This window comes from Nannospalax galili, unplaced genomic scaffold, assembly GCF_000622305.1.
Source record: "Nannospalax galili isolate Female #2095 unplaced genomic scaffold, S.galili_v1.0 scaffold169, whole genome shotgun sequence".
Taxonomy (NCBI): Eukaryota; Metazoa; Chordata; class Mammalia; order Rodentia; family Spalacidae; genus Nannospalax; species Nannospalax galili.
Genome location: NW_008360327.1, coordinates 2,802,832 through 2,826,759, shown reverse-complemented (window position 1 = coordinate 2,826,759; position 23,928 = coordinate 2,802,832). Strand labels below are relative to the sequence as shown.

At 46.0% G+C, this 23,928-nt stretch overlaps 1 protein-coding gene across 1 annotated transcript in view; it reads right to left on the bottom strand.

Moving 5' to 3' along the window:
- Positions 1–23,928, bottom strand: part of Loxhd1 (lipoxygenase homology domains 1) — a gene marked incomplete in the record, with an annotated part of 174,362 nt that overhangs the window by 73,015 nt on the left and 77,419 nt on the right. Inside the window, 8 exon segments of the mRNA XM_017796306.1 lie at positions 294–422; positions 2,196–2,300; positions 3,064–3,230; positions 8,834–8,967; positions 11,634–11,788; positions 12,340–12,814; positions 15,676–15,836; positions 20,654–20,846. Coding sequence (XP_017651795.1) covers positions 294–422; positions 2,196–2,300; positions 3,064–3,230; positions 8,834–8,967; positions 11,634–11,788; positions 12,340–12,814; positions 15,676–15,836; positions 20,654–20,846 — 1,519 coding nt within the window.

The following is a 23,928-nucleotide window of genomic DNA, read 5'->3' as shown; positions in this document are numbered from 1 at the left end:
GCAGCTATATATCACCCAGAGACTTGAGAGAAAAATATCTCAAAACTACTGAGTGAGAAAAGTTGGGGGGAGGTCCCAAGAACCATGTTTTAATATCCCCACCTCCATCCAGGTGACTCTATGTATGCTCAGGTTAGAAACCCATTCAGTCATTTCAGAGATTTTCTATTCCATCTGTGCATTAAAATTGCCATGGATGGGGTCTGAGGAAAGACTGTCAGCGGAGCAGCCCACAGTGACCTGTCCATGGTGCTCCCGGGCGTAGCAGGGCACAGAAAGGAGGGAAGCTAGACCTGTGTTGTCATGGCCGATCCTAACTTTCCACAGGTCTCCCAGATCCAGCGTCTCCACTGTGAAGATTTCAATGCTGTCCCTTTCAAACTTGTCACTGTTGGTCTTGGAGGACTTCAGGAGGGTCATTCCTGCCAACCAGATGACCCCAGCATGACTGATTGGCCCTAAGACTTTTTCCACCTAATCTCACCCACCCCTTCATTTTTCCTCTTAATGACCAACTTTCTGAACTTCCATCAAATCAACAAAGGTGCCATTCCACCCACTGGTGACCTTTGCACACTGGTGTGTGTGTGGGGGGAGGCTGTACATATGTATTCTTTTGCTGAGCTTTAAAAAAAACCCTTTCATGTATGCTTGCAATTGCCAGTCTATAACTAAAGAACAGCCTTGCCATGCTCATACAGGACAAGTGTCAGGGCTCTGAGTCAGTGCCAGCTCTTCTTCCACAACCTTTGCAGCTCTCCACATGAAGAGGGAGCCAGTGACAAACTATCCTCCCCACGCTCATGGACCAACAGCGATCCTTTGTGGGGATGTGACTCGTGGGAATTCTCTGCAGACTTACCTGAATGGCACAAGGAGGGGACAGCTTCAAATGACCCCACTGTCCATCCCACATACAGAATCTGGGACTGGCTGTGGTATCAGCCTGAAGTCTGAGGTGGCTGCAGAGTCATCACCATCCTCTCCTACTGGCACTATGTTGCCTTAAAGTCCCTTGACTTCTTTAATCCCAGCTCCAGTTCCCACATCCCACCTCCTGCACAAGGCCTTCTGATGGTCACAGCTTTATAGCACATTGGCTTAAGTGCTGAGAGAGAGAGAGAGAGAGAGAGAGAGAGAGAGAGAGAGAGACCCCATTCTGATGCCTGGCTCTGAATCCTATCACCTGGGAGTCCTTGAAAAACTGCTTAATGTCTACAACTTGGCTTCCTTAGATATCAAAAAGAGGTGATCTGGTGCTTTCCCCAGAGGGTTTCTGTGAGGACCAAATAAGACTATGATTTTGAGTGCTTAAGAAGCTGACCAACAATAAAATTCCCCAGTGAATAAATGCAGCTGTTAGGGCCCCTCAATTTTTTTTGGCCATGATTCAGGAACCAGTACAAACACATCAATTTATTGGGTGTGACATAAGTCTTTTATTACATATTTTTTACTTATCAAACCTATTAAATAATAATAATTACTGTTCATTGAGTGCCACTTTGACCCAAATACTTTAAATGTTCAATGGCATTAAATCCACAACTCTAAAAGGCACATAGAGCTTTAGTTCTATTTTACAAATGGAGAAAGCCAAGGCACAAAGTGGTAAAGCAACTTGCCCATGGCCATGCAACCAATATTGGAATGGAATTTGAACCAGTCAGGCTCCAGAGTCATGCATTCTATTAATACACCTCTGTTCTAGAATATAAACACTCAGTTTGGGCCTAGCTCCATTCATTCTTCAGTTGTGCTTGCCATCTGGCTCTGGACTCACAGAGTTTCAAGCTGATGCATAAAGACTGCTTAAGACTCTTCTAGGCTCAGGCAGAATGGTTAGACAAGATGTGAGTGGATGATGGGTGCCCTCACACTAAATGCCCCCTTCCTGAGTTCCTGTGCAGCCTCCAAATAACTCTGGCATTCCCTGTAGATCTCATAGTGGGGAACCTGAGTCTTGCTGGACTTGCAAGAGCTCCTTCTTCCAAGTCATTGCTGGGGTACAGTTAGGGTAAAGCTTCTTTGCTCTTACAACAGGAGGAGAGATTTTGTAGAAACAAAGGATCTGCCTTTCTGTGGTGGGGCCTGGCACCTGTAGTTTCCTGTAAGACAAGTGTAACCTGGGCTTCCTGAGAACCTTCTGTTGAGTCTGCCAGTGTGCCCAGGAAGGTGCTATATTTCTTTTTTACCATTGTCATCTTGTGTGCCAAAGAGGGTGATGAAAACATTGGCATCTGTGCCTGCATTCTTCTTGTCCCCAGTCTTTATTGTCACCGAGAAAGTGGTTGATTTATCTGTCAGAAAAGCAAAGAGAAGTAAGCTGTGGATTACCCCCAGGATCTCACAAAGAGAGGAGGCCTCCTCGATCCCTTGATCTGCCCACTCTGGCTCTATCACTCCAGTTCCTCTCCACTCATTCAATCCTACACCCTCAAGGCCTGTGGTGAGCAAAAGAAATGTGTCACTTTACTTACAGTATGGGTTGTTCTGTGGTTCCCTTTAGTCTAGAAAATGCCTAAAGGGAGAGAAAATACCCACTGACCCTGACTCATACTGAAAGCCATCAGTCAGTAAAGGTGACACATGGTCAAGGGAGAGATGAGGTGGCTGTGGGTGTCAGAAGCTCATAGCTAGGAGCTTTGGTCTGACCTCTCCAGGCTGGAGGAGTCTCAGGAATGGAAACAAGCATCACATGTCTTTTGTAGGCTACTGCCCATGGTTTTCCTTGGCAAAAATTGCCTTGGGAGCCTAAAGTGTGCCTGAAGGGAGAGAAAATAATGAATCCAAACTGATTCCACTCTTCTGTTCCTGACAACAGCACCATCCATAGCTGCATACCTTATTCTAAACCTGTGCTAGGCACACAGGAGCATGCGCCCTCCCCTACTCTGACCTCCACAATCTCACTACGGAGGAGAGGGCAAAACAGCTAGAATATCAGAGTAGGAGGTATCCAGAGCCCATAGGAAGGGAAGGAATAGACCAGAGAGGGGAGAGGGAGAGGGAAGAAGAGAAAAGGATGACGGGGGTTTAGAAATCAGCTCTAGTTTAGGAAACCTTTTTGCTCCAAGGCCAGGTTGTCAAGGGGGTTATTGCCACCATGTCCCCCACCCTCTGCATCCTCGCTGGGAAACACATAGGACTTGTCCACTGGCAGAAGCTCCCTGGACAGCTGGCCATCGTCCTCCTCCACTGCTAGCCAGCGTTGGCATGGGAAATAGTACCTGTGGGGGAGAGCAAGAAAGGTTGGGATATCTTTTTGGAACGGTCTTACAGGGGAGCAGGAACAGTCTGAGGATGAGGACTCTCCTTGGGTTTGAGGTTCTCCCACCTGCCCTCTGTGGCATTGCCTTCCAGTTCTGCCCAGCTTATGGATTACCCAGGAGTCTGCATGGGCTGAAGAATAAACATGGGTACATTGTCTCCAGATATCCCATAAAAGATATAAGGTAACATGCCTGGACATAGCCAAAGATCTAGAAGAAGATGGACTTACAGGAATGTTGTCATCTTTTCTTAAATTGGAATCTGAGTCAAGTTATTCTGGTATAGGGGCTGGAGATATGACTCAGCAGTTAAACACACTGGCTGCTCTTGCAGAGGACCTGTGTTTGATTCCTGGCACCCACACGGTGGCTAACAACCTTCTATAGCTCCAGTTTCAGGGGAATCTGATATCCTTTTCTGACCTCCACAAACACTGTACAACATGGGTGTACCCACACACATGCAGGCAGTATACTCATACACATAAAATAATAATAAATAAAATACATTTTAAAACTTTTGGCCGGGCGAGGTGGCAGAGGCAGGCAGATCTCTAAGATTGAGACCACTCTGTCTACATAGTAAGTTCTAGGCCAGCTGGGGTTACAGGAGACCCCATCTTAAAAAAGGACCACCACCAACAACAAAAAACCAGTTATTCTGGTAAAGTATTGCACACAGCAGAGTTGTGTACACAAGTATGGAATGAATGAATTTTGGCGGCATGAACCAAGTATGCTTAGGGAAAATACAAAATGTGGCTAAGGACATCTAGGCTATCTAGGGAGAAAAGATCCATGCAGACTTCTTCGTGGAGGGGAGTTCCCAGAATGATGAAGGAACCTAGACAGGAAGGTGGACCAGGATGAGGGGGCAAACCAGTTACTAAGGATTCGTTCCTACAGTTAGACTCTCTGGCTTCTAAATCCTGTCTTTTCCACTAATTCTTGTATGACCTTGAGTGAATTCTTTCCTAGGATTGTCAGATTTAACCAATGGAATGCCAGGACTCCCAGTTACATTTGAATTTTACACAAACAATGGGTCCTGTTCATATGTGTGTCCTGCCTGATATTTGGTAAATCCTTGCTCTCAGCAACCATTTGCTAATTCAATCAGTACCATTCATGTTACTTTGCCTTTCTGTCTTTCTCCTCAGCTACTCCTGGGCTCCCTGGAAGCTGTGAGCCAGTCTCCTAAGCTCCAGAACAACACAAGGTGTCCAAGCACACAGAACCACTGTGAACTGGGGACATGGCATCTCTTGTGTATCTCTTCTCTTCACCCTGATGACTAAGGGCCATTCAGGGACTAGTCCAAATCTGGAGTGGGCAATACTGGATTGTTGGAGTATATTTGGTGTACTTAGAGGGTTTCTCCTCTACCTGGGTCTCTGTCCTCGGCCCTTCCAAATGTTAAGAAGAAGATCAGAGAGTATGATATCAGTCCAGGCACTCAGTTGAGTGGGGAGGGAAATTCTATATTCATAGTCAGGGACTGAAAGAGCAAAAGCAGCTCTACCTGGGGTGATACAAATTAAAGAGCTATTAAGTCACTGTTTCAGAATAAAATGAGCACTGTTCTACTTCTTACTCTTTAAATGTGTGAGTGGAAAAGTTAGTTTTATTCAAATAACTCAAGAATAATGGGCTATAGTTCTAAATTATGGCCAGTTTAGGGAGTGACAGATAAAGGAAGGGGTGGTTGGGGCAGAGACAATGAAAGCAGGAAGTCAGCAAGGACAAGGACAGAGGCAGAGAGACACACAAAGAGAAGCTGGGAGGTGAACTGGAGAGAGACAGAAAAGCCAGAAGCCAGAAAGGAAAGGCGCATCCCTCCCACAGGTGCCTGCTGAGCACACACAGAGCACAGACTTTTTGTGGAACCAGAGCTGCAGACACCTGCGGCAGGATTTTGAAGGCCTTCAGCACTCTCACAGCTGCAGTGCCAGCCAGCTGATCTCCCCTTGGAACCTGTTCCCAACAGACAGAACCAGAGCTGGAGCTGGGAAAGGATTGGGAATTAGACGCTTAGCTCCTTTTCCCCAGTGCCAGCAATCCCACATGGAGGTCCAAAGGGACTAGGCCTAGTGACCCTTCCATCCCCCCATAGGAGTAAGTCCTGCTCAAACAGGTCTCTGGACCCAGGGGATGGAGCAGGTAGGGCCTTGTAAGGAATAAAGACGAGGAGTGAGCAGGTGTTATGGGCCAGGGAGGCAAACTACATAGCTTAAACCAGGGTCTGGTCCAGTAGGAAACAGCCCAGGCTGAGGGGGCAGGAGGTTCACAATGAATCAGAGGCTGGAACTAGTAAAATAAAATTCTCATTTAAAAGTAAAAACTGACTGAACAGAATGCAAAGTTGAATGTTATAAAGTATAAATGATTAACAGGGCCTGGCAACACGACCCTATAACCCCTGCTATTCAGGAGGTGGAGGCAGGAGGACCAGAAGTCCAAGGACTACCTGGGTACTTAGTGAGACTCTGCTTCAAATTTAAAAGTGAAAACAGGCTGAGAATACAACTTGGTGTGAAGTGCATGCCTGGGCTCTATATCCAGTACTGTGCAGATAAAATAAAATGAAACGAAGTAAATAAATTCATACAGCGTTTCCCACTTTTGTGTATAAGCTAACAGAGACAATGTCAAGTGTAACTGATGGTCATGGCAATAGCCCATCTAGACCTCAAGAACTTTGATCGGTGTCACTACTCTGCCAAGCTCTCTTCTAGGTACTGGGGGAGCCACAGCAGTAACAACAGGGAAAAAGTCATGTCTTACACAGACTACTATTGCAGGAAGGACCTAAGTAGGTCCTAAGTAGGTCAGGTGAAAAGAGATCCAGAAAAAAGCAAGCAGAGAGGGCATGCCAGGCCTCAATAAGGCTATAACACCTAGGCAGAGACCTGCCTAACATAGTGAGAGGAAGCCCTGGGGAAGGAGTGCCCAGGAGAGGGGACTGCCATTGCAAAGGCTCCAGGTGGGAACATTTTTGTTTGGCTCAAGAAACAGCAAGAAATGAGCAAGGTGAGGGCAGGGTAGGAAGGAACCAGATTAAGATCTAGGAAGGGACACGGAGCAGGCCTGGCGGGAAATACTTGGCTTCCTCCTCTGGGAGATGGGTGCCTCTGTAGGTGTTGGAGCAGAAGCCTAAATGATTCTGGTCACTGAGCCCGGGTGGCACAATTGGCAAATCAGAAGGTTGTGATCAAGGGGTGGAGCGGTAGGATAGAGCTACAAAAACAGAATCATGCTCTTCTGAGCCAAGGGCCACCACATTCTGCCAGCAGATTTGGAGTGGGTATGAGGCAGGGGTCAAGGAGGTCCAGTCTGAAGGGAGGCTGCTGCCTGGATCCCAGGCAGATGAGGGATCTCAAATCCTCCTGGCTGCAGAGCCCGTCTTCCTGAGCTGCAAAGGCTGAGAGGCCCCAAGGAATGCCTGTAACCTCTCATGGCTGACAACATCTCTCCTAAAGATCTGCTGCTGAGATTCTAGACTTATGTGAATTTCTGTCTTTCTACCAGATTAAGCAGTGCTCAGTATCCACGTGAAGGTTGTTGAAGCCAGCTCATTACAGAGCCTGTACAGAAAAGAGCTTATATTAACAAAGCACAAGCCAGTGACACGCACAGAAAAGGATGGGGCAGGAAGAAGAGATGGGGAAGGAAGAGTGGAGGGAAGGAGGGAGGGAGGGAGGGAGTGAGGGAAAGAAATGGCAAGAGAAAGAACAGCGAGGTTTCACTCACAAGAGCCACCTAAATTTACTATACTGGATATAAACGTAACAAGAATGGGGAGCTGTTAGGAGTAGAAAACTGTCAAGAATTACTGAAATGCGTAAAGGAACAGTTGGGCAAGAGGAGAAATGTACCTGGGTGGTGGCACTTAATAGTCCAAATATACAATTCTTCACATACATGTTTAATGGCAGAAAATTTAAAAATCCCTAGAAGACATTTTTTTCAAATCACTTAATGCCTTTATTTGAAAAAGATAATAATGACTGATATTTTTAAGGAATAATGAAAGAGGATAAGAACTGACAGATATTCAAATAGACTACATAGCTATAATAATTTTTAACTTGCTGGGCTGGACCAGAAATGTCAAATCAACAGAACAGACTAACTAATCCTGACTGAGCAGGAAGAGAAAGCTGGGTGTTGTCTGCCTCCAGCCTGGATCTCAGCAGCACTCTGTCCTGAGCTGAGAACCCTTGGTCTTGCAGGAACATCTTGGGGAGTAAGTGTGGCGGTATCACCAAGCCTATTTATTAGAAAAGGAAATGACAGCCATAAAGATGCAATGACTTGTGCAGGGTGAACTGGCACAGTTCCGGCACAGGACCAACCCCAGGTTAGGACCCTGGCACCCAGCCATTGCATTATTTTGACAACTGGAACACTGAGCCATTTGGGAGGTGTGCCTTGGGTCCCTATGGAGGGTGAGGAAGGGCATTGTGGGCAATAGGATGAACCCTGTCATCCCCTGCTCTGCACAGCTTAGCCCAACAAGGGGGTGTGATCCAAGACATAAAAGGCTGCAGGCGAAGACATCTATTCAACAAATATTTATCTACAATGGGATCACTAAATCTCAGGCATTGTCGGGTCCTCAGTAGTCCTGACACCCACTCTGGAGCTGGCATGCTTTCCTCTGCCTCACTGCACTCCACATGGGGGGCCTTCTTTTATTTCAAGTACCCCTGGATTCCTCTCATCCTGGAGGCAGTGTGACTTAATGAAAGGAAAACCACCACAGCCCACATCGATGGTTTGGAGTTCAGGTCTTGCTCTGGTACCAACTGGCTTTGGGGATAGGGCTCCTCCTTTCCTTCAAACCTATGGGAATGACCAATCATTACTTCCCAGCGTAGGTCAGGAGGTTGCTACACTCCCATAGGAGCCAGTCCAGCCCACCACATGCTTACATATATCAAGCTAAGAACAGATTTTTGCATTTGTAAATGGCTGGGAGGAAATAGCCTAAAGAATAATATTATTTTGTGACATGAAGTTCAAGCTTTAATGTCCATAAATGAAGTTTTGTTGGAACAGAGCCACATCCTCCCACTTAAACATCATCTAAGGCTGCTTTTGCAGTTTACCAGTAGAGTGGCTTTTGTAGCAATCAAATGGTGTACAAAGCTGGAAATATTTTCTACCTGGCCCTTACAGAAAGGGTTGCCCATCTCTGGTCCCCAGAACATTAAAACTAGGTTCTGTAAGCTGTTTTCTCCATGGAGAGTCTTGTGGGCGAGCTGAGCCTGGATATGGAGACCAGACTAGTGGAACTATATAGGGTTTGATTATCTGACCTCTCAGAATGAATGGACATGAGGTGCTGGAGCAGGTATTCTACCAGGCTATCAGCTGAACTCTGGGAGGAACAAGAGAGAAGCCATGCCAACTCAGACCCCTTTATAGGTCAAGCCCACCCTGAACTCAGCCAAACCCACCCTCACCCTCAGGTGTCACTTTCCAATACCTTGTCCCCTCTCTTGGACTATCTTAGTGCCAGGCATGGCCTTCTCTCTCTCCCCCTCCAGATCACTTACGTGATCTCATTATTCATGTCTGTGATGTCTATTCGGTCCAGGAACCAGCCTGGTCTGTTGCCTGTGTTGTCGTGGCGAATCCGAATCTTGGCCAGAGGCCCCAGGTCAATGGCATAGATGGTGAAGGTGTCTGTCTAGAAGAGTGAAAGTATCACTCAGAGGGGTGAGACCTGTCTCTCCTCACCTTTCCATTAGCTCCACCCTCTCAAGGACCCAAGCACCCAGAGGTAGACCATAAGACCCAAGGCAATCAGCTGTAGGATAGAGGAAAATGCAGCTCATTAGTTTGGTATTTGTTCTATACATCTTTTTTTTCTCTTTTTGGTTCCAGCTGGCCTGGAACTCACTATGGAGACCAGGCTGGGCTTGAACTCACAGAGATCCGCCTGCCTCTGCCTCCCAAGTGCTGGGACTTCAGGCGTGAGCCACCATATCTGGCTTTCTCTATACATTTTAAAAAATGAAGTCTCTGCATGTGGCTTTAGCTGACCTTGAGCTTATCATCTTCCTGCCCCTGGCTCCCAAGTGCTAAGATTATTGGTTTTTATTAACCTGGGCCTATAAGATGTCTTGTCACTCTCATTGTATCAAGGAAGGTAGAGGAAAGAGAAAGATGGTGATCTTCAGAGAGGCAGAACAGAGAAAACAGGTGGACTGGGTATCACATTTATGATGTGTGTGGGGGTAGGAAGTACAAGAGTACCCTATTCTTGGTTTGTACATGTGCCCAATCTCCTTCAATCATACGTTTTTATTAAGTGCCTGCTATGAAGCAGTTCTGAGCAGATCCAAGGTGACTGACAAAAAAGATTTGGGCTTGTTCCTCATTTCGGTAGGAAGATGGAATGTGAGCCCTGCATATGATTATGGCTGCCACATGTACCAGAGGGGAAAAAAGGTGACATGGGGAACCCATAAGTGAATGGGGTTTTCTGGATAAAGCTCTTTTTGTTGAAAGGGATTTAAAATCTTCAGAAAACTTGCAAAAATAGAAACAAGCTTGGCCTGCTTCCTCTGAGATCCTGCTCCTCTGTGCATCCCTTGCTGAAGTATTCCATTTCTTCCCTTTTTTCTGTTCTTACTCTCTTTGTCTAGTTTTTATGGATCAGTTGAAAGTAGGTAGTAGGTACCATGATCCTTTACCCCTAAATATTCAACATGGATTCTTACGAACAGTGATCAATTCAGGAAATTTAACTTCAACACAATATAGTCATGGGTCACTTAACAGTAGGGATAATGTTCTGAGAAACCTGTTGCTAGGTTAATTCTGTCATTATATAAACATCATATAGAATATGCTTACAAAATTTAAGAAGGTTGTGATGTCACTAGATGATATCTTAACAGAACCACATCATATACACCATTCATTATCGACTGAAATGTGGCATGTGACTGTGCTGTTCTCTAATGTGCAGTCAGTGTTCATATTGCACCCACTGTACCAATTTGTCCTCCCTAGCAATTTCCCTCAATCTAGGAATATAGTAAGGGCTACTGCTTTCCAAGGTGGGCACTGAAAATCAGAGACAAACCCCAAAACTCAATGGGAAGGATGCTGAAAGGAAAGCAGGGTGGGGAAGGATAGAAATAGAGCATGTGAGGAGCTTGAAAGTATTTGAATGGATTTAGTTTACTGTCACTTCATGTGTTGAGAGAACCTGGTCTGGGGACAGGGGCTAGAAAAGGAGAGTGAGGGAAGGGATGGGATTTCACATGGGCTCACAGGACAGCACAACAGCTTTCTTTTTCATGTCTTTCCCTTACATAAGGAAGAGTAAGGTCCATGTATCTCATCTTCGTTTCCACTCCTCAGGACAGAGCTCAGGCTTTTCAGCCTGTCTTTTAACCAGTGCTCTTAACCGCTAAGCCATCCCTCCAGCCCCTCCTTTTAGTCTTTTTACACTGTCTCTCCATTATCTTCTGACCTACATGGTTTCATTTCTGATGAGAAGTCTGCTGTAACTCTCCTTTGCTCCTCTATACACAATGTTTTTTTCTTTTACATTTCTCATCTCTCCAGCCCCATCAGTCTGTCTTTAAGATCGTAGCCCCACCACACAGGTGTTCTTCCCTGGTCTCAGCCAAGCTTCTCAACTGCTGGGCAGTCTAGGAGGGGACACATGGTCCTCACACTGGCCTTCTCTCCCACCTTCTAGTCTCTGCTCATGCAGTCCTGTCTTCAGCAAGAGTCTTGATGCCCCTGTCACACCACTAGATACTCATCTGCCCAGTTCCATCATTCCTTCTCACCAACCCTTCCCCAAAGTCCCTTTCTTTGGGTTTTGAGACAGGGTCTTACTATATAGCCAAGGCTAACCTCAAACTTGCTATATTCTTGGTTTAGCCACCCAAGCACTGGGCTTACAGGCATGTAGCCATGGGCCAAAGAGTTTCTGTTTGTTTTGTGGTGTTGATGATCAAATCCAGGGCTTAGTACATGTCAGGCAAGTGCTGTGCCACTGAGCTACACTACCAGTCTTTCCCAAGGCTCCTTAATGGTGAGCCTTTTCTTCAGAAACCCTGCTCAGCTCAGTCAGGTCTGAGCACCTACCACCAGATGTTCTTCTCTGCTTGCTCCAAGGACCAGCTAGCCTGTGGGTTTCACAGGCAGAAACCTGCCTGTAATTCTCTCTATCCCCCCCCCCACCACAAAACTTCACATGATTGATGTTAGTATCCTCTTAAACACACTGCAGACATGGTGCTGTTTGAGGCTGCTGTGGGAATCATCAGAAGGCAAAATGCTCCATGTCTGAGACCCAACCACCCAGGAGCCAGCCAGCCCTTACCCTACCTGACCCTGCTCAAACTTGTTGGACTTGTCTGACTTCTTCAGGGGCCGCTCGCCTGTGTCCCCATATTCCTCACCATAGATGGTCAGGTAGACATTGGCATCCGTGCCAGCCTTGGGCACATTCCCTGTGATCACCTGGACCTCATAGGTATTGGCTGGAGACACAGAAAGAGTCAGCATTGAGGATACCAGAGCCATGAAATGGAGCTGAGGCCCAGCCCTCAGTTCCATGTGGATCCTGGAAACAGGAATGTTCTATAGTTATGACCATATCAGCCTGCCCTCCTCCCAAGACTTGACTTCACCATAAAACCAAGAGCCATTGGGTCTCAGCAACCCTCCTACCTTAGTCCCCCATATTTGGATATGTTGAGCTGTATGAGAGCTCCTCCCAAAGCCATGTTTCCTCTTAAGAGCCTTAGGTCAAGGGCAATGCTTAGCTGCTACCTTAGTCCCCCATATTTGGATATGTTGAGCTGTATGAGAGCTCCTCCCTAAGCCATGTTTCCTCTTAAGAGCCTTAGGTCAAGGGCAATGCTTAGCCGCAAACAGAGAGGTCAATGGTGGCTTTCCAAGTGCAGGTCATGAGAGCTATTAATGAACCACAATGGGGTTCCATCTACCCAGCCTCTGTCTGAGGGACACTGAGTCACCCTGCCCCCTCCCTGGTCCCTCTAGGGGACACATGGGCCCTTCTCAGGCTTACGCTCAGGACCAGGCTGACCAGCTGGGACCAGTTCCACAACAAGTTCATTGTCTTCCTTGCCCCGGGCCAGCCAGCGGTGGGCTTCGAACTTGTACTGCTCAATCACCTCCTGCATCCCTGGCCCAAACTCCTCCTCTTCCTCCTCCTCTTCTGTCTCTTCCTCCTCCTCCTCCTCTGATGAGGACTCTTCCGATGAGGACTCCTCATCCTCATCCTCCTCCTCCTCATCACTACCCTTCTTTTTCTTCTTCTTCTTCTTTCTCTGTAGCTTGGCCTTCAGCCTCTCCTTCTTGAGCAGCTGCCGCAATTTATCCTTCTCCTTCTTTTTCCGGGCCTCCTCCTCAGGTGTGGGGTTCACCTGCCGTACCACCAAGTGCCGCAGCCACACAGTGTCCACGAACCAGCTGGGCCCAAATCCCTCGCCTGTGTGTCCCAGTCGGATCTTGTAGATCTCACCCACGTCTGCCGCCTCCAGCTGTGCAAAGTGCAGGGCAGTGGCTGGCATGGCTCCTGGCATCCTCCCAGCCTCCCCATGAAGCCAATGCTGCCTGGGTTCTGAGATGCAGTGTGCAGAGGCCTTTGCTCAGAAGTTTCAGAGGTTTCCTCTCTCCACCCAGCCTGGCCCCCGCCTTACTTACACCTGTTTCTCACTTCTGCAATGGCTAAGCTGATTTCCCTGTTCATCTTCTCTCACCCCCTTCCCTAGTTGCCTTCTATTCCTGCTTCCATCACTCTCTCATTCAGTGCCCCCGCCATGCCAGGCCTGGTGTTATTCCTTTTTTACCCCTCACCTTCAACCTATTCATAATCCTGTGCCTCGTTACTACTTTTTAAAAATGCGTCTTTATGAGTTCTCTTTACAAATATGTTCACTATTAGACAGGTATAATTTTGACAATAAGAAAACAATGTTTTCTGAAAAAAGTAAGCAAACAGGGGACTGGAGAGATGGCTCGCAGTTAAGAGCACTGGCTGTTCTTGCTGAGGACCCAGGCTCAATTCTCAGCACCCACGTGTTGGCTAACAACTGTCCATAACTCCAGTTCCATGGGAATTTGATGTCGTCTTCTGACCTCCATTGGGCATTGCACGACACAGGTGCACTTACATACATGCATGTAATACACACATACACATAAAAATAAAAGTAAAGCAAAAAAAATTTTTTTAGTTAAAAAGAAATAAAAACAAACAAAACCCTCACCCATTTCCCCAGAGGTCCTAATCCTCCCAAGCACATAGCCTTGGCTTGGCAGGCATCCCTTCCTCTGAGCTCAAAAGGGACACCTGATGACAGGACTGTTGGCTCTGGTCCTGTCATGACCTGACTTTCATCTTGGTCTTCTGGAGACTCTGTTGTGGTTTGAATGTGAAATGGTCCCTATAAGCTTATGTGTTTGAACACCTGGTCCCCAGATGCTGTTTTAGAAGGTTGTAAGACCTTTAGGAGGTGGAGCTTTGCTTGAGGAAGTGAATCACTAGGAGTGAGCCTCAAGTTTTTATAGCCTGGCCAAGCTTACTCTCTAATCTCTGCTTCCTCACTATGGATGCAATGTAGCAAGCTGCCTCACATTTCTGCTGCCCTGTCATGATGGACTGTATCCCTTCTAAGCCATAAATGAAAATAAACCCCTTATTGCTTGAGTTAATTTTTTTCAAGTATTTTGTCACAGCAATGAAAAAATTAGCTAATATAAGCCATGGGTTCCTTTTAAGGACAAGGACAATCATTTTGTGTCTCTCCCCACTGGCCTAGTACACAGTGGCTCAGCCTCAGCCTCAGATTGCACTGTCACTGTGTCCTGAGTCACATTCTTGGGAAGACCTGTACTGCGGTTCAGACCTTGGGGGAGGCTCATGTGAGGTCTGTTACAGCTGGCTCCTCTTAAGCACCTAGACATTGAGTCTGCTTGATGTTTGACTTTTTTCAAAGTCAATCAGTTATCTCATTTGAGAGACAGGGGAATCTGAGGTACACGGTTGTCCAATAGTTACTCAGTGCTCTACATTTCAATTCCAGTTAGATAAGAGCACAGGTCCCCTGGCTTCCTATTCAGGAAACCAGTATAGAGCCAATCTGCCTCTGTAAGAAAATTACCAGTGAAGAAGGTGTCCAGCACCTAGGTGAAGCAGAACTTATCTTTTGTGGTGACTTAGGGAAAGGGGACTATGCACTGCTCAACCACATCTCAGTAACTGGTTACAGTTTCCCAGGTGTATTATCTGACGCTGATTGTTTTTATTGCTACAGGACTGTGAAGTCAGCCAGGCAGGGATTACAAAGTTAGGTTGGACGAAAGAAGGAAGTTGAGGCTCAGAAATGTCAAATACATAGACCTGGTCCTTGTTAGTAGCGTATGAAGACATTTGACCCAATGAAGGCCCTGTAACTCTAATGTTTCAGACATCTGTGAGCCTGGCCTAGCCTCCAACACAGCTAGGACCTTCCCTGGGCACTGGGAAAGAGCTCTTCCCTGAAAGGCAAGGAATCTGTGGTACAAGAATACACACGGAACACCCAGCATGAGCATGCTTCCTATATACACATCTGTAGATAAACACACATGTGCTCGCACACACATATACATATACACATTCTCTCATGTCCAACATAAATACTCAGTGTCCCTTATAGCCTCCTCTCCTGCCAACAGTGCTCCTATTCAGATCTTTTTTCCTTCTTGACAGGACGGGCAATATGAGGAGAGGAAGCTCACCATCCCCCAGGGTCCTGCCTGAGAAGCATGGACTTGTCACCAGGCCTGGGAGAAGTACAGAGGCAGAGCCATAGAAGAAGTGGAAGAACCCACCCCTGGTGCCATCATTAGTGAAGCAAGAATCAGCGACTCCAGACTTGACAGTGTGTTGTTATCACTGCCAGAACTTTTAAAAGAAAGACATCTCAGAGAACACATTCCACCTGCAGAGACCGATGTGACTGGTCTGAGGTGTGGACAGGACCTTTTTTGTTGTTGTTTACAATCCCAAGGTAATTCAAACATGAGGCCAGGATTTGAGAACCCTTGGTCATTTCAGGCACCAAACACAGGTCTAGAAAAAGCCATTACTGTTCATGTCGACAAGGCAGAATTTGGCCCAGCATCCAGGTTTTCTCATCTGCAGTTCAAAACTTTATACGGCTTGTTGCTTCCACAAATGCCCCAGGAAATCAAAGGAACCTCAGACCAATCTGTCCTCCAGACAGCATTTCCCATTAAGCTGGAGCAAGCCAGTTTGTTCTCAGTGGGTGTTGACTGAGAAAATAAATCACTTAGGGTAACACCTTAGCACCTACCAGACCTCTGTTGGCACCCACACAGCCTCACTCCCACGCACCTGGAATATATCCTTGGATGCTCGATCAAACACTTTGGAGCGGCTGGATAGGAAGAGCACTGCGGTCTTGCCTTCCTCACCATAGATCTGCAGATAGACTTGGGAAGTGGTGCCTGCACCACCCACATCCCCTGTCCAAATCTCAACCTCATAATGGACCACTAGGTGGACAAATGTGGGAGAAATGAGATAGTTAGTAATAACAACACTGATAGCAACAAACAGGCATGTTCCAAGCCTGTCTGCATGACTGCTGCTTCACAAGCATCATCTTGTCAAACCTCCCTAACATCTTGAGCAGACATTTCACAGATGGACCAGCTGAGGCTTAAAGGAATTGACTAGGTGGTGAAAATGGCAAATCTAAGCAATCAGACCCTGTGTCCAGTTATCCATTGCCCCACATGTGTCCTTGGGGACTAGGAATGAGGAGGACTAAATGTGCTATGTGGCACTCTCTATGGTCTGCCTACCTGCTGTAGTTTGAATGTTCCCTTCAAAACTCTTCTTGAAATTTATTAAAGAGGTAGGGTCTTTAAGAAGCGATTAGACCACGAAGACTCAGGCCTGAAGGATCAGAAATTTGAGTTCATCCCCTCCTTCCTCTGTCCCCATCTGCCACATTATAATGCAGAAAGGAGGCTGTCATCAGATGCCAGCACTGTGATACTGAACTTCCCAGCATACAGACCTTTAAGCCAATGAAACCATGTTCATTCACATTATCTAGTCTGTGGTATTGCTTTATGGCAGCAAAAATAAAGTAAAATAAAGATACTGATCCTGACCAGGGCAGACATCATGGGGCAGAAAGAAGCAAAATGTGTATTTATTTTCTGTTATATCAGTAAAGGACATGAGGTTGAGGGAGAGTGCTCATTTAACTATAAGCATCTTCAGATGATATCAGTGCATGAAGTACACTGAAGTAATGTTTATCAAGGTGTTGGAGGGTGGAAATGCATTATCAGTAGAGGGCATTTGCAAATGGAGCGGAAGTATTTCCCTGAAGAACAGTAGCACTATGTTGCTTGTTAATGCTATGAGGATTGTCCTTATTAAGACAATATCTTGATTTCTTTCCAGGTAATGAGGGTGTATGTAGAGGTCAGATACCAACATTGGGTGTCTGTCTCCATTGTTCTCCATCTTTTTTTTTTTTTTTTTGAGACAGGGTCTCTCATTGAACGTATAGCTCACCACCTGGTCAGTGAGCTCCATAGATCCATCTATGTCTCCTGTCCCTGACCCCTTCAGTGTTGAAATTACAGACATATGCCACCAACCTAGCTTTTTTTAAATTTATTTTTATTTTGTGTGTATGAGACTATTTCCTGCATGTATGTAAGTGCACCTAATGTCGTGCAATGCCTGCAGAGGCCAGAAGAGGGTGTTGGATCCCCTGGAACTGGAGATACAGACAGCTGTTAGTGCCACGTGGGTGCTGGGAATCAAACTCGGGTCCTTTAAAAGAGCAGCTAGTGCTCTTAACCACTGGGCCATCTCTCCAGCTCCACACCTAGCTTTTACATGAGTGCCAGGGATCCAAACTCAGATCCTTATGTTTGTGCAGCAAGCACTTTACTGAGTCATCCCCCAGTTCAGTTACTTTCAGTAAGATGACCTTCCATTACCATGGTTCTCACCATGGTACTGTGAGAACCCTGGGGCTGGAAATAAGAGGACTGGTTAAGAGTCTGAACTGCAGATACTAGGTTCAGCTGAAATCAATGCTGGGAAGTGTGTGGACAAGGTGAAGCTCCTGTGGAAGCTAACAACCCATAAGGAGAGGAGACCCACTCCCTGCCCCCGCTCAGCTCACAGCCCCATAGGCAGCCATGTGTTGTAGACAACTTGAGAAAAGAGAACAGTGAGGATCCAGAGACAAGAATGGATTATGGGGAACTAAAATCTGGTGGCTTGAAATCAAATGTTTAACAGCAATGATAAAGTCAAAGACATTTCTTAAAAGAAGAGAGGAAATCTCCTAAGAACAAAAATGGCAAAGAAAAGGTAAGACAATCAGAGGAAACCAGTATCTAATTAAGAATTCAGTTCTAGAGAGAGCCGAGAAAATAGAGTTGGAAGTTGTTGGAGAGATAATGCAAAAACTAAAACCAGAAGTGCATCTAGACTGAAAGAGTTCACAAGTTTCCAGAGCAGAGGGAAGAAGCCACGCCCCAATTGTAAGAGCATCACATTTCAGAATGTCAGGTGAGAGGTGGGTGCTCTGAGCATCTAGAGAAGGAAAATCAGAGTTGGCTGGCAGAATGACACCAGGTTTCTCACCTACAACTCTAGGAGCTGGAAGACGGAAGAATAAACTCTAAGGAAGGTGAGCTTCAACTCAGGAGTCTATAAATGGCAAATTGAATCAATTTGAGAGTCAGAGACAGTTGCAGAAGCACCACAGTTCTCTTTCCACAACTTTTTGAGGAAGGTAGGAATGAAACAGAGGAAGTCACAGAGGCCCAGACAGGAGGTCCAGTCCAGGAAAAAACTGAAGCGTCTTCAAAAAGATGGTCAACAACAAAGTCCATGAGGGACTGCTGTGTGACAAACTACAGGACAGAAGCTTTCAGAGGAGTCTTGGAAGGGAGATGGGAGCAATGTGAACTAGATGGAAAGAACGTTAGCCTGTTGGAGATTTAGTGATAAGATTATGTTAGGACTTATATGGGTTTCTTTTCTGGTGCTGTGATAAAATACCATGACCAGAAGTAGCTTCTAGAAGAACGTTTATCTGGCTTAGGGTTCCAGAAGGAAAGTCCATAATGGGGGGTGGGGATGGTAGCAGGCAGCCAGAGCAGGAACCTGAGAGATCACATCTCTACCACACAAAGGAAGCAGAAAGTGTCGAGGCTATAAACTCTCAGAGTTCTCCCCCAGTTACTTGCTTCTTCCAACAAGACTGTTCCTCCAAAAGGTTCCATAACATCCCCAAAGAGTGCCATCAATTGGAGACCAAGTTCAAATACTTGAGCCTATAGGGGGTATTTCTCATTCAAACCATCACAGGACTGAATTGCAACCTGCTTAATTCTTATGTTGAAGCACCTACCCCCAATGCTTCATAGTACAACTGTATTTAGAGATAAGAATTTTAAAGAGGCAATTAGGGCCATGAGAGACAGCTCAGTGGGTAAGTCTTGCTTATCTCCTAAGCCTGAAATCTGACTTTGCTCCCCAGGAAGGAGAAAACACACCTGTAGGTTGTTTTCTGATCTCCACATGTGCGCTGTAGCATGTGCATGGGCACATGCACACATACACACATACACACACACACACACACACACACACCAAATAAAAATGCAATGTGCCAGTTTATAAAGAGAGAATTAAGTTTAAGTAAGACTCATAGGGTGAACTCTAATAATATGAGTGTCCTTTTAGGAAGTAGAAATTTGGACACACAGTGAGACAGCAGTGAAAAGTATGTGAGCAGTGAGAAGAGAGCATGTGACATCCCAGGGAGTAAAGGTAGCCTTCTCCAAGCCAAGGGGAGTCATGCTGTTACAGCAGCTCTACAGGCTGACACAATGGGCACAGAGAAAATGACAAATGATGTTTTTGGCAACTCCAGAAAGAAAGAGAAGTTGTGCAAAGTGCAATGCAATCATCATACAGCAAGTGACTTAGCAGTGAATAATACAGTCATAGCAGTGTAAAGATTGAATATTGGTTTAATTGTATTGAAAACTGGAAGAAAGTACATGCACATATGCACACGTGTATACATATGTATATGAATATGTGTTAAAAGAACTCAATCATCTTATCCCATAAGAGGATATCCATAGATAGTGTCTAAGTATAAAAAATGAAAAAGTGAATAAGCATATTATTAAGAAGCATATTACTAATAAGCATATTATTAAAAGCTAAGTTTCAGAGGAACAAGCTAAAGTAACTAAGGTTGTTACTTCTGAGAAATGAGAGGGTAAGACAAGAAGGAAGAGAAATACTGCTTATTTTCTTTTTATCTATTTTCTTGACTTTGTTGGAAACAAAGCTTGAATTCATGAAAGAAGGCAGGGCAGAGGTGGTTTCTCATATTGGCATGTACCACTGGAAAGCACAAGTGTAAGACCTGGCCCTTGAGGAGCGACTGGATAGGCTGGGAGATGAAATGCACATAGGAAAAATATGCTTTGTGTCCTGCTCAAGGAAGAGCTTCCTTGGCCTGGGTCTGCTTCTCGAGAAGCTCCCTGGGGAGAAAACTGGGGGCAGATGTTCTCAGGAGAGATGTGGACGTGCAGTGGCCAGGGAGAAACATTGTCCTTCCAGGCTGTGGTCCCACGGTCTCTCTTAGCCACTAGACACTCTCAGGAGTCTCTGACATACCATGACATTATGTACAGTGGAGGACAGGGCCGCCTTGACTTTCAGCTCCTCAGATAATCCTGTCCACAAAGCTCCTCACTCACCCCAGTGCTACCCTCTTACCCTGCTCTGTTCCTCTCGGACTTCTCCCTTGTCTATTCAGCTCTTGGTTCACTGTCTCAGGGGGACTGGGTTTGGTCTGTTTTGCTGACAGCTGCCTCCAAAAATCCCAAGGTAGGGCTAGCCAGAGAAACCTTAGTAGATATTTACTGAATAAATGAATGAAAAGTTGGACCTCCTCAGCCAGTCTTCCCAGGGAAAGGTGTAAACTACACCCCCATTCTTTGCTACAAGGTTGAGAATATACATTTCCTAATGTTTTTCCTGTATTTTCTCCAGAAAAAAAAGTTTCAGTCATTGGGTCCTCATTTTTCCCATCTGTGAAATGAGCCCTTGCCTCTCAGGCCCATTGGTACCAGGGGCAACTGGAAGCCTCCAATGTCTCCCCACAGACCTCCCCCCATTGCCTCAATATGTGGAGATAAGACCCAGTCACTAAATGGCTTCAACTACTTTGGATGACTCTATCTGCCCCCCACCCCCCATTGCACAGGGGAAACAATGCTGAGGCCCCACCCAGCCTCCTCCGTACATTTCTGGATCTCCACGACCTCGCTGGGGTAGAGCTCCACCTCCAGACGCCCATCAGCCTGGTTCTTATCCAGCCAGCGATTGGCAGGGAAGGTGTACTGCTTGCCTTGGCGAGGCACACGGATCTGGACGCTACCCAGGAACCAGCCTGCATGCATGCCTGAGCTGTCATGCCCGATCACCAGTCTGTTGATCTGGAAAGAAACTCCAGTGAGGGTGCGTGAACAGCAGTGTACAGAAATTTCCAAGCTTCTAGTCCCATCTCTCTGAGTACTGGTGCAAACATCTCCCCTCAATGGGGGCCTCCAGTTCCCCAGAAGGAGAAGGCTTTGAAGGAGAGGCTAGGTCCCAGAACTGTCTCTGCCATCAGCCACCCCTACGTGGCTGCTCCTCTCCCGCCTGGGGCCTCCATCTCATCCCCCTTAGTTATGCACACTTCTAGGAGTTGTAGGGAAGCAAGAAGGGAATAGAGGTGGCAAGGATTTTTTTTTAATTTATTTTTATTCTATGTGCATGAGTATACTGCCTGCATGTGTGTGGGTGCACCCACATTGCACAATGCCCAGGGAGGTCAGAAGAAAGCATCAGATCTTCTGGAACTGGAGTTACAGACGGTTAGCCACCATGTAGGTCCTGGGATTTGAACCTGGGTCCTCTGCGAGAGCAGCCAGCACTCTTAACCACTGAGCCATCTCTCCAGCCTGAGATGGCAAGGATTTTGAAATCTCTGTTAGGTCCTTAAAAATGAGACTGTGGCCACACCAGACATTGAGTACCTGTATGTCTGCTATCACTTTCTCATGACTATTACTGCTTTGCTTTGGTTTGATTTTAAGGAACAAACTGTTATGCACATCTCTGCATTTCTTAGTCAACATTCCCATTCTATAGATGATAGAATATCCAGGCAACCTCTCAGGACCTGGTGGTTCTGTGTCTCTAATTCCTCCTCTTCCTCTTGGACCCAAGGAACATTGTTCTCTGTTCAATAACACTCTTCGCTTGGCTACTTGACATTACTTGACATGGCAACATCTTTGCCTGTAGGCAACAGGGATGAGAGCACAGATGGTCCTATCAGCATCCTTTTGTGTAGTTAGCTTTTCCGGGTTTGAAGTGCTTTCATGTTTTGAGGAAATGCTGTATACAGAGCAATTTTAAAATTACATGGGATTATCAGATGGCCCTTGGGAACACTTCTAGTCCTGAGGTTTTCTCTGTGATGTTTTAGAGGAGTGAGACTACTCATGTCTGTTGCTCCAAGCCCACATTTGGAAAATTGTCCACTTGAGCCCTGCTTTTGCTTTCCCAACTAATAAGTGCCTCTTTGCAGCTGGTAATGAAATATAGTCACAGCTGAGAGTGGAGCACAAGCCTCTGAAGTTGCCAGAAGGGAAACAGCTAAGTTTACAAAGCCTGAGGTCCCCCTGAGTTCCTGACGAGGCATAGAGGAGAATGTCCTTGTGTCTCTGTAGTGCTGGGATTGTCACAGTTCCAGGGAGAGATTAGCAGGAACAATATAGACAAGGGCGGGTCTCTGCAATCTGATATGACTGAAAGCTCCCTAAGGACAGGGACTGTCAGTTCCATTTCACTGTGGACTTGAGGTGAAGTAATTGTTTAGTAGTATATACTAAGCCCTGGCTATGAGCATGTGGCTGTCATTTACATAGTCAATAATAATAATACATGGCATCCTCCATTGTTGCAAATGAGAAAAATGATGAAGACAAGGTTAAGCAACTTTTACATGATAAAGTCAGAGGAAGTCTGGGCTCCCACACTTTTGACTACACGCTTCAGTGATGGAGTTTTACCAACACAAGGGCAAGTCTCCATGGTTTCCTACTGATAACCCCTCCTCTCAGTACGCAGATATCCATTAGTAAAGGGTACAGAATTTTCATTCCACAATGACTTATTCAACTTAAAATGCGAAAACCTTGACTGAAGTTCATTAATCTCAAAGGATGAATGACAGTCAAAAGACCTTTCCACAAAGTATATTAATGAACATTCCAGGGCCTGGAGCACCTGAAACAGGGGGAAGCCCATGGTGATGGGGGGGCAGGAATGATGAGGTTGTAGAGAGTGTGCTCCGCCCCAAAGCCTATCATGTGACACTGTGAGACTGACAGGTGCAACATACATCCTAGTGTAGATGTCTTTGGAGGTGTCCCTAGTGCTTCAGTCCTTTTCTTAAACCTGTTTGTCCAGGTGAAATCAAGAAAGAGTCTCACCTGGACCAGACTTTAACCAAGATCCTGAGCTACTTCTTGACTGAGTATCAACCTAGGCCTATAAGATTTAATCAAAACACTAGCAGAGTTTCCAATGGTTCAAAGCTACATCCCTAGGACTACCCTCAGCCTCTACCTGAGAAAACTCAAGGCTGTAAAAGAACTAACTGCTACTTCTACTCAGTACTAGAAGCCCAGCTCCTGGCTCCAAAATCCAGTAGGATAAGAACCTAACTCTGACAGATGCCAATTAGCAAACCCAGATGTGTTTCCCACGGTCCAACCCTCCCTTTATTGCTTCTCATGATTTTTCACTACCCTGTTGTTTATCTTCCTCTCATTCCCTCACCCTCCCTTTAGATGCTTTGTAAGCCTCTGTACAAATCAGTTGACTTCAGTTCCCCTGGCCCCTTCTTCCTGCTGCAGCAGTCTATTACTGATTAGTCTGCCTTCCCAGTTAAGGGCCAACTTGCTCTATCTTTGAAGTGCTCAGATAACATACAGCAAGGCCGTGTGGAACCTTGAGAGATAGATACTCTCAGGTTCCATCCCCCAAGGCAGCATCTCTCAGAAATGCCTCTGAAAAATGTACTGCAACATAATTTAAGAGTACACTCAAGTAAGATCCTAGCAGACAGCCTGAGTGGAACACAAAAGACCTCAGATAGCCAAAGCAACCCTGAGCACTAAGAGCAATGCCGGGGGGGATGACTGTACCAGATTTTAAGCTGTAGAACAGAGCTTAGTCATAAAAACAACATGGTACTGGCACAAAAATAGACCCATAGATCAATGGAACAAAATTGAAGACCCAAATATGAGTACATGCAATTTCAGCCACCTGATATTTGACAAAGGGGCCAAGAATATTCACTGGAGGAAAGACAGCATGTTCAGCAAATGGTGCTGGCAAAACTGGATCTCCACCTGTAGAAGAATAAAACTAAACCCCCATCTTCCACCTTGCACAAAAGTCAATTCCAAATGGATCAGGGACCTCAATGTAAAGCCTGAAACTCTGAAAATGTTAGAAGGA